The following is a 14,170-nucleotide window of genomic DNA, read 5'->3' as shown; positions in this document are numbered from 1 at the left end:
GAAAGGCCCGCCTTCCCGCGTCTCCAGGACTGGCCGGCGACGTGCGCGTGCTCGTGCGCTTGCCCACAGAGAGGCGGAAGCGGAAGTCGGGGGCGCGCCGGTTCGCAGCAGGGAGCGCCGCGGCGTCGGGTCGGGGTCTGGGGTCGCCATGGGGCGCGGCAGCGGCACCTTCGAGCGTCTCCTAGGTAACGCGGCCCCGGCCCCTCATTGGGAAGGCCCCTGGCTCCCCGCGCACCCGGACTGTAGCCGCGCCACAGGGGCCTGGGCGCGCGGGCGACGCGGGGCCCGGCGGCCCGGGGCGCGGACCTGGCCCCGGCCGACTGGGTGAGGGTCCGCACAAGAGACTGGCCAGGAGCCCCGGGGAAGCGACCCCCAGCGTTTGGCCGAGAGGGCCTCACGTCTTGAGTCACGAAGACGGGTGACTCAGTGAAATGAGGTCTTAGTAGACCTTTTTTCCCCCCAAAGACCTAGGTTGCGAGGGATTTGGGAGTTCAGACCCAAATTCAGGCTCGGGCGGGTGTAGCCAGCAGCGTCGTCTCTGGGACCTGCCAGGCCCTTTGGAGCGCTGCTGAGCTGGGGAACCAGACGGGCGCCGTCTGTCCCCGCTCGGCTGCAGGAAGCGTCTGGGCTTAGGGTGGCGTTCCTTGTGTGTGTCGGGGTGGAATGCCGACCCTTCAGAGCCTCCTAGAGGTCCCAGGCTTTAAAGGGAAAATGCATGTTTATAGGCAAGTCGCCCGCGCCCCCCAGGAACTGTGTTGTTTGGGGCAGGCGCTCTGGGGGCTGGCATGCTCGGTCCGCTGTCCGTCTTCCTTAGTGTGGTTTGGAGAAGACCCGAGATGAGGGGCCTCCCTTGCTCTTGGAACAGCAGGCGGAGGAACTTGGCTTGTGGGGGGGTTTGGCCCTCCAGTGATCAGCGCGGAAGATTACTGCCAGATCAGTATCGATCATTGTTGGATTCCAGGGAAGACGTACTGGCAGGGCAGGAGCGCCAGCCCGGGGGACACATCTGTCCACGTCTGTCCGTCTGAGGCAGCGGGGACGTAGAGGTCCTCCTTGTCGGGCCAGCCCTGTCTGCGCCCCCCAGAGCACTTGAAGCAGAGGAAGGGGGTCTGTGCTGCGTGTCTTTTTAGCTTTGGGCCAGTTGAGAGCTAGTTAAATAGATTAAAGAGCTGAAAAGCAGGGACTCGGACTGCAGAGCAGCAGCTGAGCATAGTATTGAATCTTGGGTCTGTCCCAGCAAGCTGTGTGATTCCAGGCAGTGACCTCACCTGTTTCAGTTTGTCTGTGAAGAGGGTAGAAATGGCATTGAACTCCCTGAGTTGTGAGAGCGCACGTCGTGTTTGAGGCAGCACGTGCCCCGGATAAGCCCCCCTAGGGTTCTCTGTTGATGTCTGCCAGGCTGTCTGCGGTCTTTGGGAAAGGACAGCCCTTGGCTGGTGGTTGGCTGTCGGGAGGATGTCCACGCGGTCGTCCATTTGCTCCACGTGCCTGGAATGGGAAAGGGGCAGCCCCTCCTGCCTGCTGTGAGCTGGGGGGGCTGAGGGACCACAGGACAGGACATGCTCCTGCCATGGTGCGTTTCCGCCTTAGACAAAGCGACCAGCCAGCTTCTTCTGGAGACCGACTGGGAGTCCATCCTGCAGATCTGCGACCTGATCCGCCAGGGGGACACGCAGTGAGTGGTGCTTTGGAAGCGAAGGGGTGGCCCCGCCGTGGGCTGGGGCTCTTGGTGCCCGCGGATCTTCCGAGATCTTGCCTTGACGGAAGCGCCCCGTTAGGCGCTGGTGGGGGGCGTGGCTATCTGGAGGTGGCGGGCGGGCTTTTTCTCTGGCTTAGAGGCTGTTTTTTTTTTCTTTTGCTTTTTCTGTCTCTTTATTCAACGCTTTTCTTTTTATTATCAGAGCAAAGTATGCCGTGAGTTCCATCAAGAAAAAAGTAAACGACAAGAACCCCCATGTGGCCTTGTACGCCCTGGAGGTAATCAGATCCCCCACCCCAGTCGTCAGTGGGGGGGATGGGGGTGGCCGTCCTGCCACGGGGGCTGCCCAGGGAGGGTGGGCAGCAGTGGGAGCAGGGCCTTGCTCCTCCACCCAAGGCGGACACGCGTGGGCCCCCAGCTTGACCCCAGCGCCTGCTCTCAGGATAAAACACCCAGTTCGGAGCACATGCAGCCCTGGCTTCTGCCTGCCTGGGAGGCTGTGGTCAGCTGGGTGGCCTGTTGGGCCTGCCTCCTCCTGGGGAGGTGGGGCCCGTCCGGGAGGGAGATCCTTGACTCGAGCAGTGGCCCAGGCCTTCCCCTCCTCGGGGTCTGCAGGTCATGGAGTCTGTGGTGAAGAACTGCGGCCAGACTGTCCACGACGAGGTGGCCAACAAGCAGACCATGGAGGAGCTGAAGGAGCTGCTGAAGGTGGGGCTCCCCCAGAGGCTTCTCACGGGCGGGCCAGCACCTGTGGCTGGACAGCGGCGGGCCAGCAGGCGGGCCTTCTCGGTCCCTGCCTGGCAAGGTCAGGCCTTCCCAGAGGCCAGCCAGGACCGCATCTGGAGGCATGGAGGAGAGCCCGCTCCTCCTTTGAGGTTGGGCAGCCTTCCCGGGGGGCAGGAGCTGAGTCTGGAAGGGCCGCGGATGCTGAGAATGGAGAGGGCACACCATCTGCCAAAGGCAGGAACGGGCGGGGAGGCCTGGGGGCTCCGGCGGGCTGGGGGAGGATTCTGAGCAGGGAACCCCGTGAGCGACGTGTTTGTGGAGGAAGAGTTGGGGGAACAGCAGGGCTGGGGTGGTGGGGCAGTGGGCTCCCACCCCCAGGCAGAGGAGGGAAGGGCCTCGGGGCCCCGGGGTCCTGCCCACCTGCAGGGATTGTGATGTGGGTGGCGACGCCGGGAGGCTGTGTGATGCAGAGCGGGCGGTGCAGCTGTCTTGCAGGTGAGGCTGCCCTGCCCTGCGTGGCAGCCAAGGAGTTCAGCCCCGGTACCGTCTCTGCCACCGAGGCCGGGCCCTGGCAGCCAGGAGCCCATCTGGGGCGGAGCTGTCTGTGGGTTTCTCCTCCTGGTGGACAGTGCAGGGGTAGGATCATGCCCTCCTTCCCTTGGCACAGCTGTGCCCTGTTCCTACTGCACGTGGTCCTCGTCCTCCGAGGGGCGGGGTGCGACAGGAGGGGGCTCCCTGACTCAACACAGGTTACAGGAAGGAGCAGAACCCGGCTCGCGGGCTGCAGTCGGCGTCTCTGATGCCGCTCTGTCGCTCGCCGTGCTGAGTGTGGTATGCGGACAGGTGTCCAAGAGAGCCCCGGGGTGTGCTTGGCTCTGCTTTAACCGCCTGGCGGAGTGGCTCTGACATGGGGAGCTTTCTGCAGCCACCCCCCCGCCGGCCAGGCTGGCCCTGGGGGCTCCCTGGCCCAGGCCTGCTTGGTTCTGCCTGTTCGAGGCTGGCCTTAGCCGGCACCAGTGTGGTTTACTGACTGGGGGTGTTCAGGGTCCTGCGGAGCTGGGGTGGTCATAGGTTGCTGTAGGCCAGCAGGGATTGGAGAGCCTCCACCTGAGGGCCCCCCGGCTTCTCCCAGGTGGTTAAAGATGAGTCCAGGCGCTGGATGCACAGATAGATGTCGTGTGTGTGTCCCAGGCCTGGGTTCCTGGGAGGAGGCCTGCGTCTGGGGTGGGGTGGGGTCGCTACACGCCCCGCCGCCCCCCTGTGCCTGCCCCGTCTGCTCACAGCGGCCGGCTCCTGCCAGCCAGCTGCTCGCCGTGGTCGTTGCAGCTGCGTCTGCGGCCCCTCACCCGCGTCGTCCGCTCTCTGCAGAGGCAGGTGGAAGTCAGCGTGCGCAACAAGATCCTGCACCTGATTCAGGCCTGGGCGCACGCCTTCCGGAACGAGCCCAAGTACAAGGTGGTCCAGGACACGTACCAGATCATGAAGGTGGAAGGTGGGTCCAGGCCTGGGGCTCAGGGCGCGGCGCCAGCGGGCCCTTGCAGGGTGTGGACGGCTCCCGACTGCTCCTGCCCCGCGGGCTTGGGCTCGGCCCGGCTCTGGGCCTCCCACCCACGGGGTAGGGCCGAGGGACGGAAGCTGAGTCCCAAGAGGCGCGGGGCCTGGGAAGGCGGTCAGGCTGGGCACTGGGCCTGGGCCAGCGGGGTGGACGGTGTGGGAGGAGTGGTCGGGAGGCCCGGAGAGCAGGGGACATGGCGCCAGGCCTGAGCTCGGATGTACCAACAAGAGAAGGTTGGGCCCAGGGGCCTCAGGGTCGGGCGCCCCGGTCTCGAGCACACGGCTGCCAGGTGCACAGCAGCTACCATCCCGGGGGCTGGGGTGGGGTCTGGCTGGGAGCTCAGCGCAGTGCAAGTCCCTGGAGGGCCTGGGACTGGGGTGGCGGGCGGCTGGGGGGCAACTCGGGGACATTTTCTTTTGTTTGAAGTGTCGTCGATGACAACGTTGTGTTTCTGCTGTGCAGTTACACAGGTGTATGTATTCTTCTCAAAGTTCTTTATTTATTTTTTTTCTTTTTCTTGGGACCGCTCCTGCGGTATGTGGAGGTTCCCAGGCTGGGTGTCGAATGGGAACTACAGCTGCCGGCCCACGCCACAGCCACAGCCGCAGCCACCGGGATCCGAGCCATGTCTGTGAGCTACACCACAGCTCACGACAACACTAGATCCTTGACTTGCTGTGCGGGGCCAGGGGTCAAACCCGAGGCCTCCTGGATGCCAGTGGGACTTGTTCGCACGGCCCCACCGCTGGAGCCCCTCCCGGTGCTTGGCTGCTGCGTTGCCGCGGGTCGTGGGGCGGGGCCCCGAGCTGGACCGCGGTGCTCGCAGCCCTCCTTCCCGTTGGTGACGGTTGGTGGTTCGTGGTCGCTCCTCCTCGGCTCCCGCTGTCTCCGACTCGACCACGAGTCTGTTCTCCGTGTCGTGAACTTGTTCCTGTTGCGTAGATGAGGCCACTTGTGCCGTCTTTAGGCCCCCCGTGTAAGGGGTATCGTGTGTCTTTTCGTGGTTTACGTCGCTCAGTGTGAGACTCTCCAGCTCCCTCCGGGATGTTGCACGGGGCTTTACACGCCTGTCCTGCTTGTTCTTTTCTTACGTCTGAGTGGGGGTCCCTTGTGCACACGACTGTGTACACACAGAAGCATCCATCCTACCTCTTTCTCTTTTTGTTCTTTTTTGATATTTTTAGGGCTGCACCTGCGGCACATGGAGGTTCCCAGGCAGGGTTCGAATCGGCCACAGCTGCCGGCCTCCACCGCAGCCACAGCCACGCCAGATCCGAGCCGCGTCTGCAACCCACACCACAGCTCACGGCAACACTGGATCCTTGCCCCGCCGAGCGAGGCCGGGGGTCGAACCCGCAGCCTCGTGGTTCCTCATCAGATCTGTTTCTGCTGCACCACGACGGGAACTCCTGCTGTTTGTAGACTTTTTGGCGGTGGCCCTTCTGAGTGGTGGGACATGCGCCCGTCGTCGTCCTTGTCTTGACTCGCGTCTCGGCAGCGACGAGCGACGAGCGGGGCGTCTCTCCTGGGCCTCCGGGCCGGCGGCCCGCCTCTCCGCAGAAGCGCCCGTTGCAGCCTGCTCGCCTTCTGCGGGGCGGGTTCCTCTTCGAGTCCTTGCCGGTGTTTTCTCCCAGAGCCTGGCTCGTCTTTTTGTTTCGTTTACGGTTTCTTTTGCCGAGCAAAGCGTGTACATTTGAGTAGGTTCCGCTTGTTTAGTTTTGCTTTGGCTTCCGTCGCCTTGGGAGCTGTGCGGTGGCCGTGGAGAGGCGGCGGGCTGGGCTCGGAGGCTGTGGGTTCAGGCCCTGTTTGGAGGCTGCGCCGGTGCTCGCGCCAGGCGTGGAATGAGATGGCCGGGCAGGGGCCTGCCTGTCCGCGGGAGGAGCGGGAGCGGCGGAGGCGCCTGCTGGCTGTGGCCTGGGCAGGCCCGTGCGGACACTGATGAGCTGGCCTCAAGCCCTCGGTCACCGAGCGTGAGCCACGAGGATCTCTGGAGTTCTTTGGGACTCCTGAGGGTCCGTGCCTCGGAGCTTAGGACCCCCGACTTTAAGAGCCCTGGGAAGTACGGTTGGCTGGAGTGTGGGACAGGAGCAGGTGGGGCTCCGGGGCTGGCCTGTGCGGGCCTGGACCTGGCGGGAGCAAGGCCTGGCTCTGTGGGGGGCCCGGGGCTGGGGGATGGTCCTGCACCTGCTGCGGGGGCGGGTGGTGGAGGGGCTCGGGGCCTCTCCTGTCGGCTTCGGGTTGGGGGAGGCAGCTGGAGAGGACTGGCAAGGCTGGAGACTCGCATGCCAGGGTGGCATGCGGCAGTAACGGGCCTCTCTTTCCCAGGACACGTCTTCCCAGAGTTCAAGGAGAGCGATGCCATGTTCGCCGCGGAGAGGGTGCGTCTGCGCGCTGCGGGGGTTGGGTGTCAGGATGCTTGAGGGGGGCAGGAGGCCCTGGGGCCCCGGCTTGTCGGGAACAGGCGAGCTGCTGGTGGTCTCCGGGAGTGCGCCCCGCTTCCCAGAGTAGAATGTGCAGCCGCGTCTGCAGGCTGACCAGGGCCTCAGGGCTGTGGCTGGCAGTTCCTGTGGTTAAAATGAACGCCTGAGTCCCCAGAGCTGCGGGAAGTCTTACCATCAGGCCTTTAAGGAGGAGTTCCCTGGTGGTCTAGTGGTTAGGATTCTGCGCTTCTGCTGCTGTGGCCCGCACTCTGGAAACAGATCGCACAGAAGCTGCTGACCATGCAGCCAAAGAAGAAAAAGGAAGTCGGTTGCGGGGGGTGGTCCTTCCTTGAGTCACGTCCACGGTGGCTCAGCCCCAGTTCCCCGTGCATTCTGGGGCCTTCTCCCCACTGTGGGCAGGGGCCCAGGGGCCGCGTGACCCAACTCTGCCACCCCCAGGCCCCTGACTGGGTGGATGCTGAGGAATGCCACCGGTGCCGCGTGCAGTTCGGGGTCATGACCCGCAAGGTGAGTGCCCGCCCCGGCTCCACGTGTGGCTGCCACCATGAGCACGAGGCCCCTGTACCCGCACCGCGTCCTTTGCCCTTGGTGGGGACCTGCTGGTGTGGGCAACGTGGTGCTCCAGTGGTCACGGCCCTCAGGCGAAGCCCGGGCAAGGCTGCTGCCCGGGGGGACACCCAGTGCCTGTGCCCGGGAGCTTGGGTCTGCGCTGCCTCAGCCAACAGCCCTGGAGCCGGGAGTCCCGCTGCCTCAGCCAGGCGGCCACCCTCTTCCCCCGGGTGCTCCCGGACCGCCCCCCCCAAGAAAGCTTGTTGTTCAGGCACGTTTTTGGTGACGTTTTCTTTGAAATTTGCCGCCCTTTGCCCCAAGTGGAGGCTGTGTTTGAGCGCTCAGAAGGGGCCTCTGTTGCCTCCTGGGCCCACCTCCTGCCCTCCGGCCGGGCGGTGCTGGGCAGGTGGGGTGGGCGCGAGGGGCCGGCCGGGCCTGACCCGCCCGTGTCGCAGCACCACTGCCGGGCGTGCGGCCAGATCTTCTGTGGCAAGTGCTCCTCCAGGTGCTCCACCATCCCCAAGTTCGGCATCGAGAAGGAGGTGCGCGTGTGCGAGCCCTGCTACGAGCAGCTCAACAAGTGAGTCCGGCCGTCCGGCACGCAGCTCCCAGCCCTGCAGCTGGCGCCCCCTCGACGTCACCCCGTGCACCTCCTCCCCACTGCCCCGTCCCCAGGCCCTCGCGTGCTGAGCCAGTGGAGGCCCAGCCGCAGGCGCCCGTCCCTCCCCTGGCCTCTGCAGAGCTTCCCCAGGGGAGCCTGACCATGGCCGTGACCGCCGCGCGGCTCTTGAGCTGGGCCGTGTGGCATCCACGTGGTGCCCACGCCTCCCTGTGGCCTCTGGGTCCCCTGTGCCGGTGGCGTCCTGGGGCAGTCCCGTCCTGTCAGGACCCCGTGTGTTTCAGCCCCTCGTCATTCGTGGCCAGGACACGTTTGAGGGTCCAGGCTCTGGGGCCTGTTTGGTTCGGGTGCGAGGCTGCCTCGTGGTTGGAGTTGGGTTCTGGGCGGCTGGTCTGGAGGCCCGTGCTGTCCGTCTGTCCCGCATCAGCGAGGGCCCGATCCCCAGGCTCAGTGGGGTCTTGCTGCACAGGCGGCCCTGTTCCGTGGGAAGCGGCAGCCTGGGCGGTGTCCAAGCCCCGTTTCCAGGAGGGCGGCTGTAGCTTAGATGGGAGACTCGCCCGGGCCCCACTGCCCGGAGGGGACCGCTGGTTTGAGGGTCTGGCTGCACTGGGGTGTGGTCCTTGTGCGGGGACCTTGAAGAAGCCCCGGGCAACGTCCTCGAGAGCTTGGGGGGCCGAGGTAGGCGCATGCCAACCCCCAGCCCGTGTCTCCTCTAGGAAAGCGGAGGGGAAGGCCGCCTCGACGGAGCTGCCCCCGGAGTACCTGACCAGCCCCCTGTCGCAGCAGTCTCAGGTACTGCCCGGGCCGGCGGGGGGCGCCTGGCCCCCGGGCCCCCGCTCAGGCCGCCCTGTCCCCCCCAGCTGCCCCCCAAGAGGGATGAGACGGCCCTGCAGGAGGAGGAGGAGCTGCAGCTGGCCCTGGCCTTGTCGCAGTCGGAGGCCGAGGAGAAGGAGAGGACGGTGAGCCGGGCGGCCGCGCCGAGCCCGGGGCTGGGGGGCTGGGGGGCCGGGGAGAGCGGGCGGCCCTGGCGACACCCTCCTCCCGGTCCTCCCGCAGAGGCAGAAGTCGGCCTACGCCGCATACCCCAAGGCGGAGCCCGCATCCGTGGCCTCGTCGGCGCCGCCGGCCAGCAGCCTGTACTCTTCGCCCGTGGTGAGCCCCCCCCAGCTTGCCCGTCCGCTGGACCCCCTCCCGGGGCGGGCGCTGCACCCCAGCAAGGACCTGCGTGTCTCGCGGGCGGGGGCTGCGTGCGGCCTGGAGGCCTTGCTGTCAAGACTCCAGACCCCGCACAGCCCCCCGGGCAGGCGGCGGGGCGCCTGGGGTCAAAGGTGCCGGGCCTGCCTCTGGCTCCGTGGCCGCGGCCGCACTGCGCTCCGGGCTCCGCCCAAGGTCTGTGAGAAGGGGGCACCTGAGGTCTGGAAAGTCACTCGCCAGCCTTGCGGGCTCTGCGTGGGGCTCAGAGCGGCCTGCCACCCGCCCCCTGGGGTGTCGTGGGGGCGCGTCCTGAGCCCCTCAGGCCTGGGACGGGCTCCGGCCAGCCTCCGGCGGCCCCTCACCGCTGCGCGTCCTGAGCGGCGGTGGCCGGGGTTGCCGCTGCTCCGCCGTGGCCCCTCACGCCCCGCGTCTCCCCAGAACTCGTCGGCGCCTCTGGCCGAGGACATCGACCCCGAGGTGAGGACACCCTGCCTGCGGCACGTTCCTCTCGCGCTCTCCCGGCCCCGCGAGTGACCCCCTCTTGCCGTGCAGCTCGCCCGCTACCTCAACCGCAACTACTGGGAGAAGAAGCAGGAGGAAGCTCGGAAGAGCCCCACGCCCTCCGCGCCCGTGCCTCTGGCCGAGCCCGCCGCCCAGCCCGGGGAGGGACACGCGGTCCCTGCGAGCGTGGAGGTGGGCGCCGCTCTCGGGCTCCCCTCCCTGTGCCCTGGGTGGGGACACCAGGACGGGCAGAGGGGGAGCCCCACTCACTCTCTGGCCCCTTCCAGACCCCCCTCCCGGAGGGAGACCCTCAGCCTGTCACTCCCGCCGGGGGCCCCTTTGGCGAGGTAAGTGGCTCCCCCCTCGGGCGGGGGGCAAACTGGCCTCCGGGAGCCCCGGCACCAGGCCCCGCCCAGGCACCTGCGCCCGTGGGACCCCCCCAGAGCCCGGTGGCCCCGAACTCGGCCCCTCGCTGCCGGCCCTGAACCGGTGGGGACGTTCCAGGCTCTGCGCTTGGTTTGTCACCTGGTGGGCGAGGGACAGGCTCCGACCAGCTCGGCCGCCACGCAGCCCGTCCCCGTCCCCCCGAGAACTGCTCCCAGAGCCGGCGCGGGACAGAGCCCCTCGGGGCGGGGGTGGGGGGCGCCCCGGGCAGTGACCAGCCCCCCCCCCGGGCCCGGCAGTACCAGAACGGGGAGTCGGAGGAGAGCCACGCGCAGTTCCTGAAGGCGCTGCAGAATGCCGTCTCCACCTTCGTCAACCGCGTGAGGAGCAACCACGTGCGCGGCCGCAGCATCACCAACGACTCGGCCGTGCTGTCGCTCTTCCAGTCCATCAACGGCATGCACCCGCAGCTGCTCGAGCTGCTCAACCAGCTGGACGAGCGCAGGCGTAGGTGCCGCGCCCGCCAGGGCCGGGGTGCCCTCTCGGCCCGGGCTTGCGTGGGGGGGGCTGCCCAGAGGAGGTCCCGGGCCGGGCGCTCGGCAGAGTCACTGCCACCGGCGGGCGGCCCGAGCCTCTAGCCCACGCCGAGGGCTCCCTGCTCACCCCCGCAGTGTACTACGAAGGGCTGCAGGACAAGCTGGCGCAGATCCGCGACGCCCGGGGGGCCCTCAGCGCCTTGCGGGAGGAGCACCGGGAGAAGCTGCGCCGTGCAGCCGAGGAGGCTGAGCGCCAGCGCCAGATCCAGCTGGCCCAGAAGCTGGAGATCATGCGACAGAAGAAGCAGGTGCGCTGGCGGTGGCGGTGGCGGTGGAGGCAGCCCCGGGGTGTGGGTGCGGCGGGCCTGACGCTGCCTGGCCCCCAGGAGTACCTGGAGGTGCAGCGGCAGCTGGCCATCCAGCGCCTGCAGGAGCAGGAGAAGGAGCGGCAGCTGCGGCTGGAGCAGCAGAAGCAGACCATCCAGATGCGGGCCCAGATGCCCGCCTTCTCCCTGCCCTACGCCCAGGTGCCCAAGCCCACCCCTCGCCTGCGCCCTCCGTGGACTCCGGGGACCGGGGACCACCCTGACGGCCGCTTCTCTGTCCCCAGCTCCAGGCCATGCCCACGGCTGGCGGCGTGCTGTACCAGCCCTCCGGCCCAGCCAGCTTCGCGGGCACCTTCAGCCCGGCGGGCTCGGTGGAGGGCTCCCCCATGCACACCGTGTACATGAGCCAGCCCGCCCCGGCCGCCGGCGGCCCCTACCCGAGCCTGCCTGGAGCCGCAGCAGGTGAGGGGGCGGCGCACCAGCCCCCACCTTCCTCTTCTCTGGGTTCCCTTGGCGCCCCTCAGATCCTCGGGGCGGTGCAGAGGGGCACCAAGGAGGGGATCCCCAATGCTCCCCTTAGTTCTTGCTCTCCTCCCGCGCACGCCTCTTCTTCCGAGTGATTCGGGGGGCGGGGGGGCAGGCGTGCCCTTTACTCCTGGAGCCCTTGGTGCGTTTGCTAGGCCAGGATGTCCGCTGAGGCCGTGGTGTGACCGTGTCGCCCTCGGCCCCGGAGACTCCCTCTGTGCGGAGGGCAGACCTGTCGCGTGTGTGGAGCAGACTTGCCTTTCCTTTAACCTAGAACATTCTTGGCTTTGCCCTGGGGTCTCCGCGCCACCCTGGTTCCACGAAACTCAGGGCGGTGAGCTCTTTCTTCCTCCACAGACCCCAGCATGGTGGGCGCCTACATGTACCCGGCAGGGGCCACAGGCGCACAGACGGCCCCCCCAGGCCCTGCCGGGCCCACCGCCAGCCCGGCCTACTCGTCCTACCAGCCCAGCCCCGCGCAGGCCTACCAGGTAGGCGCCAGGCCTCCCCGCCCCAGCGAGGCCGTGCCCAGGGCCCAGGCCCTCTCCCTCCATCGCCCCCTTCCCTCCGCAGAACGTGGCCTCGCAGCCTCCGCAGAGCCTCCCAGCCGTCTCCCAGCCCCCGCAGGCCGGCGCCCTGGGCTACGTCGGGGGCCAGGCGGTGTCCGTGGGCTACCAGCCCTACGGCATGCAGGTGAGAGGCTGGGGTCTTTGCCGCAGCCCCTCCAGCTCGCCTCTCTGGTTGCCTTTGGCTCAGCGTGCGGGTGTCTCCCCTCCAGGGTCTCTTGACTGCCCTCCCCGGCCAGGACGCGCCTCTGCCGCCCCCGCAGCAGCCCTACCTCACAGGGCAGCAGCCCGTGTACCAGCAGGTGAGGCTCCGCGGGGGCCACAGGAGTTGTGGCCAGTGCGGCCAGGACACACAGCACCACGGGTGTCAAACTCGTGCGTTTGTTTAAAAGCCCGGGGTCACGTCAGGTCAGCTCCACGGCCGTGACTTGGGAGGTCCTGGGTCTGCACTCTCTGGGGGACACCGGGTAGGGCCCATGCTGGCCATGTTGTGTTCTGGGAGGGGGGGACAGACGTGGCCTGTGTGTCCTTCTCAGATGGCACCCTCCGGAGGCCCTCCCCAGCAGCAGCCCCCTGTGGCCCAGCAGCCGCCCGCACAGGGGCCGCCGGCACAGGGCAGCGAGGCCCAGCTCATCTCCTTCGACTGAGCCTGGCGGGGAGCCCCCCCCCCCATCCGAGTAACACTACGGTTCTGGCCGCCTGTTCTTAAGTGCGTCGTCCTCCCGCCTCCAGCTCCTCTAGGCCTGTTGTGTCCTTGCTCCGCGCGGGCCAGGGGTGGGGGGTCCTTCACCCCAGCCCCGCCCTTTGTGCCCACCTGCTGCCCCCAGGCCCCGTCCTTGTGCATCTGCCCAGCTGGTGTCTGACTCCATCCCCAGGGCTGGGCCTCCGGGAGGAGGGTGGAGGGAAGGCACTTCTCGGAGAGGATCGCCCAGCCCAGCCACCCTGACACCTCAGGGCCTGTGGTCTGGGACTGGCCTGGGGACACCCCGGGCGGTCGGGCATGTGCGCCCCCCCCCCACCGCTGTGAGCATGAGGGGCGTGGGCCTGTCTCTAGCTTCTCTGCTTCTGAGCTGTCCTCTCACCCAGCGGAATGGAACAGCGAGAATAAAGTGTCTTTCAACGAGTGTTTGGGGGTCTGCTCCGAGGGAGGGGGTGGCAGCCGGTGCAGCTCTGGATGGGGTGCAGGTGCTCCGCCCCCGGCCCAGGCCCACAGGCAGCTCCCCTGGCCGGACACTGCTCGGCCTTGGCTGTGGGTCCTGGCTCTAGGCCCAGCCCACCTACTGGTTTAGGGCTCGTCTAAACTAGACGCCCAGTCTCTCGTGTCCAGCGCAGGACGTTTCACACCCCTGAGGTATGCAGACCACTTCTCTGGACCAATGGACGGGCTTAATAGGGCCGAGGGCAGCCCTGCCGAAGTCGGGGCTGTTGCCGTCTGGGCTCTTGGAAAGTCGTCGTGATGTTTGGGACAGCAAGGGGGGCGGGGTGTCCCTCACTGCTTTTAAAGAGCAAAGGCCCCAGAACCTGGGGGGCTGGGGACACCCCACGTACTGAATGGGAACTGGGCCCAGAGGCGGCAGCAGCAGCAGCAGCAGCAGCGGATCCGGGTAGCTGAAGACCGAGCCAGGGCTTGCGCTTCTCTCGCAGGTGAAGCGCTAGGCCTTTCGCCAGAACCCCATCCTCGACCCATTTCGGGCTCAGGCACAGCATTTAGCAGCCGCTGTAAGCGGAGTCCCGAGCTCGCTGCGGGCCTGATCTCCGCGAAGCGCGGCCGCCGTTTAACTTCAGGAAGAAATCGAAGAGAAGGCGGCCCGAAGGGCAGGGGCGCTCCTCCCGCCCGGGGAGCACGGGTTGCAGGCGGCCGGGCCCTGCGGCGGCGCAAACCTCACGAGCCCGTTCTCGGGGGCAGGTGTCGCCGGGCCAGGGCCCGGCTAATTATCCCTGGCAGCGCCACCCGGGAACTGGCGCCACACCTTTCTCGGTTCCTCGTTTGCCCTGCGAGGGGAGAGTCCCCACCTTTCCCTTTCCCGCCTCCCCGCCAGCCAAGGTCTGCGCCTGCGCGGCCCGCCGCCTTGGGCGTAATCTCGGAGGACGAGAGGCGGCAAGTCGAGCTACGGCTAGAGCGTCTCTCCCCCCAGCTCGTATGCTCAGTGTTCTTGGCGGACACAGCGTGTCTTCCCCCAGTATGTATTCCTATTGACCCGGGGGGCTGGCTCCTGTGCTCAGCGAACTTAGTCCGCCCGGCCGTCTTGCCGGCTAGAGCGTCCACCCTCAGCTCCCAGGCCCCAGCCGGCTAGAGTGCCTCCTCAACGCGTATGCTCGTTGGTTTTGGGGGTTAGAGAGACGGCCTCCCTCTCTTACGCCCGGCCGTCCGGCTGGCTAGAGCGCCCACCCTCAGCTCTTAAGCCCCAGTAGGCTAGAGTGTCCTTTCAGCTCGTATGCTCGTTGGATCTGGGGGCTAGAGACTTCTCCCGCAGCCGTATGCTCGGCAGTCCGGTCGGCTAGAGTGTCTACCCTCAGTTTGTGTGCTCTTTGGGTTCTGGGTGTTAAAG

General features: G+C 67.4%; 1 protein-coding gene across 4 annotated transcripts; it reads left to right on the top strand.

Moving 5' to 3' along the window:
- Positions 31-12,745, top strand: HGS (hepatocyte growth factor-regulated tyrosine kinase substrate). 4 transcript variants are annotated; one of them, XM_021066440.1, is made up of 22 exons: positions 31-185; positions 1,591-1,675; positions 1,902-1,977; positions 2,315-2,407; positions 3,794-3,917; positions 6,306-6,358; positions 6,860-6,928; positions 7,426-7,550; positions 8,306-8,381; positions 8,450-8,548; positions 8,646-8,741; positions 9,222-9,260; positions 9,336-9,476; positions 9,572-9,631; positions 9,968-10,175; positions 10,340-10,512; positions 10,591-10,731; positions 10,815-10,992; positions 11,413-11,546; positions 11,629-11,748; positions 11,834-11,923; positions 12,158-12,745. In XM_021066440.1, exons 1-22 carry the CDS (start codon positions 149-151, stop codon positions 12,266-12,268), a joined length of 2,328 nt encoding a protein of 775 aa, XP_020922099.1. In that variant the 5' UTR covers positions 31-148; the 3' UTR covers positions 12,269-12,745. The 4 variants fall into 4 exon arrangements, with proteins under 4 accessions (XP_020922099.1, XP_020922096.1, XP_020922095.1 ...); XM_021066437.1 differs by having other exon boundaries at positions 46-185; positions 8,646-9,260; XM_021066439.1 differs by lacking the exons at positions 31-185; positions 1,591-1,675; positions 1,902-1,977; positions 2,315-2,407; positions 3,794-3,917 and having other exon boundaries at positions 5,340-6,358.

This window comes from Sus scrofa, chromosome 12 (genome assembly GCF_000003025.6).
Source record: "Sus scrofa isolate TJ Tabasco breed Duroc chromosome 12, Sscrofa11.1, whole genome shotgun sequence".
Lineage (NCBI taxonomy): Eukaryota > Metazoa > Chordata > Mammalia > Artiodactyla > Suidae > Sus > Sus scrofa.
Note: the sequence above shows the minus strand (reverse complement) of the source record. Positions and strands in the feature narration are given on the sequence as shown.

Excerpts from the sequence above, each read along its gene's own strand:
- HGS (XM_021066436.1), top strand. The coding sequence starts at position 5,822 with ATGAGATGGCCGGGCAGGGGCCTGCCTGTCCGCGGGAGGAGCGGGAGC. Across the intron at positions 10,993-11,412 it reads CCTGCCTGGAGCCGCAGCAG|ACCCCAGCATGGTGGGCGCC; the intron begins GTGAGGGGGCGG and ends CTTCCTCCACAG. Across the intron at positions 11,749-11,833 it reads ACCAGCCCTACGGCATGCAG|GGTCTCTTGACTGCCCTCCC; the intron begins GTGAGAGGCTGG and ends TCTCCCCTCCAG.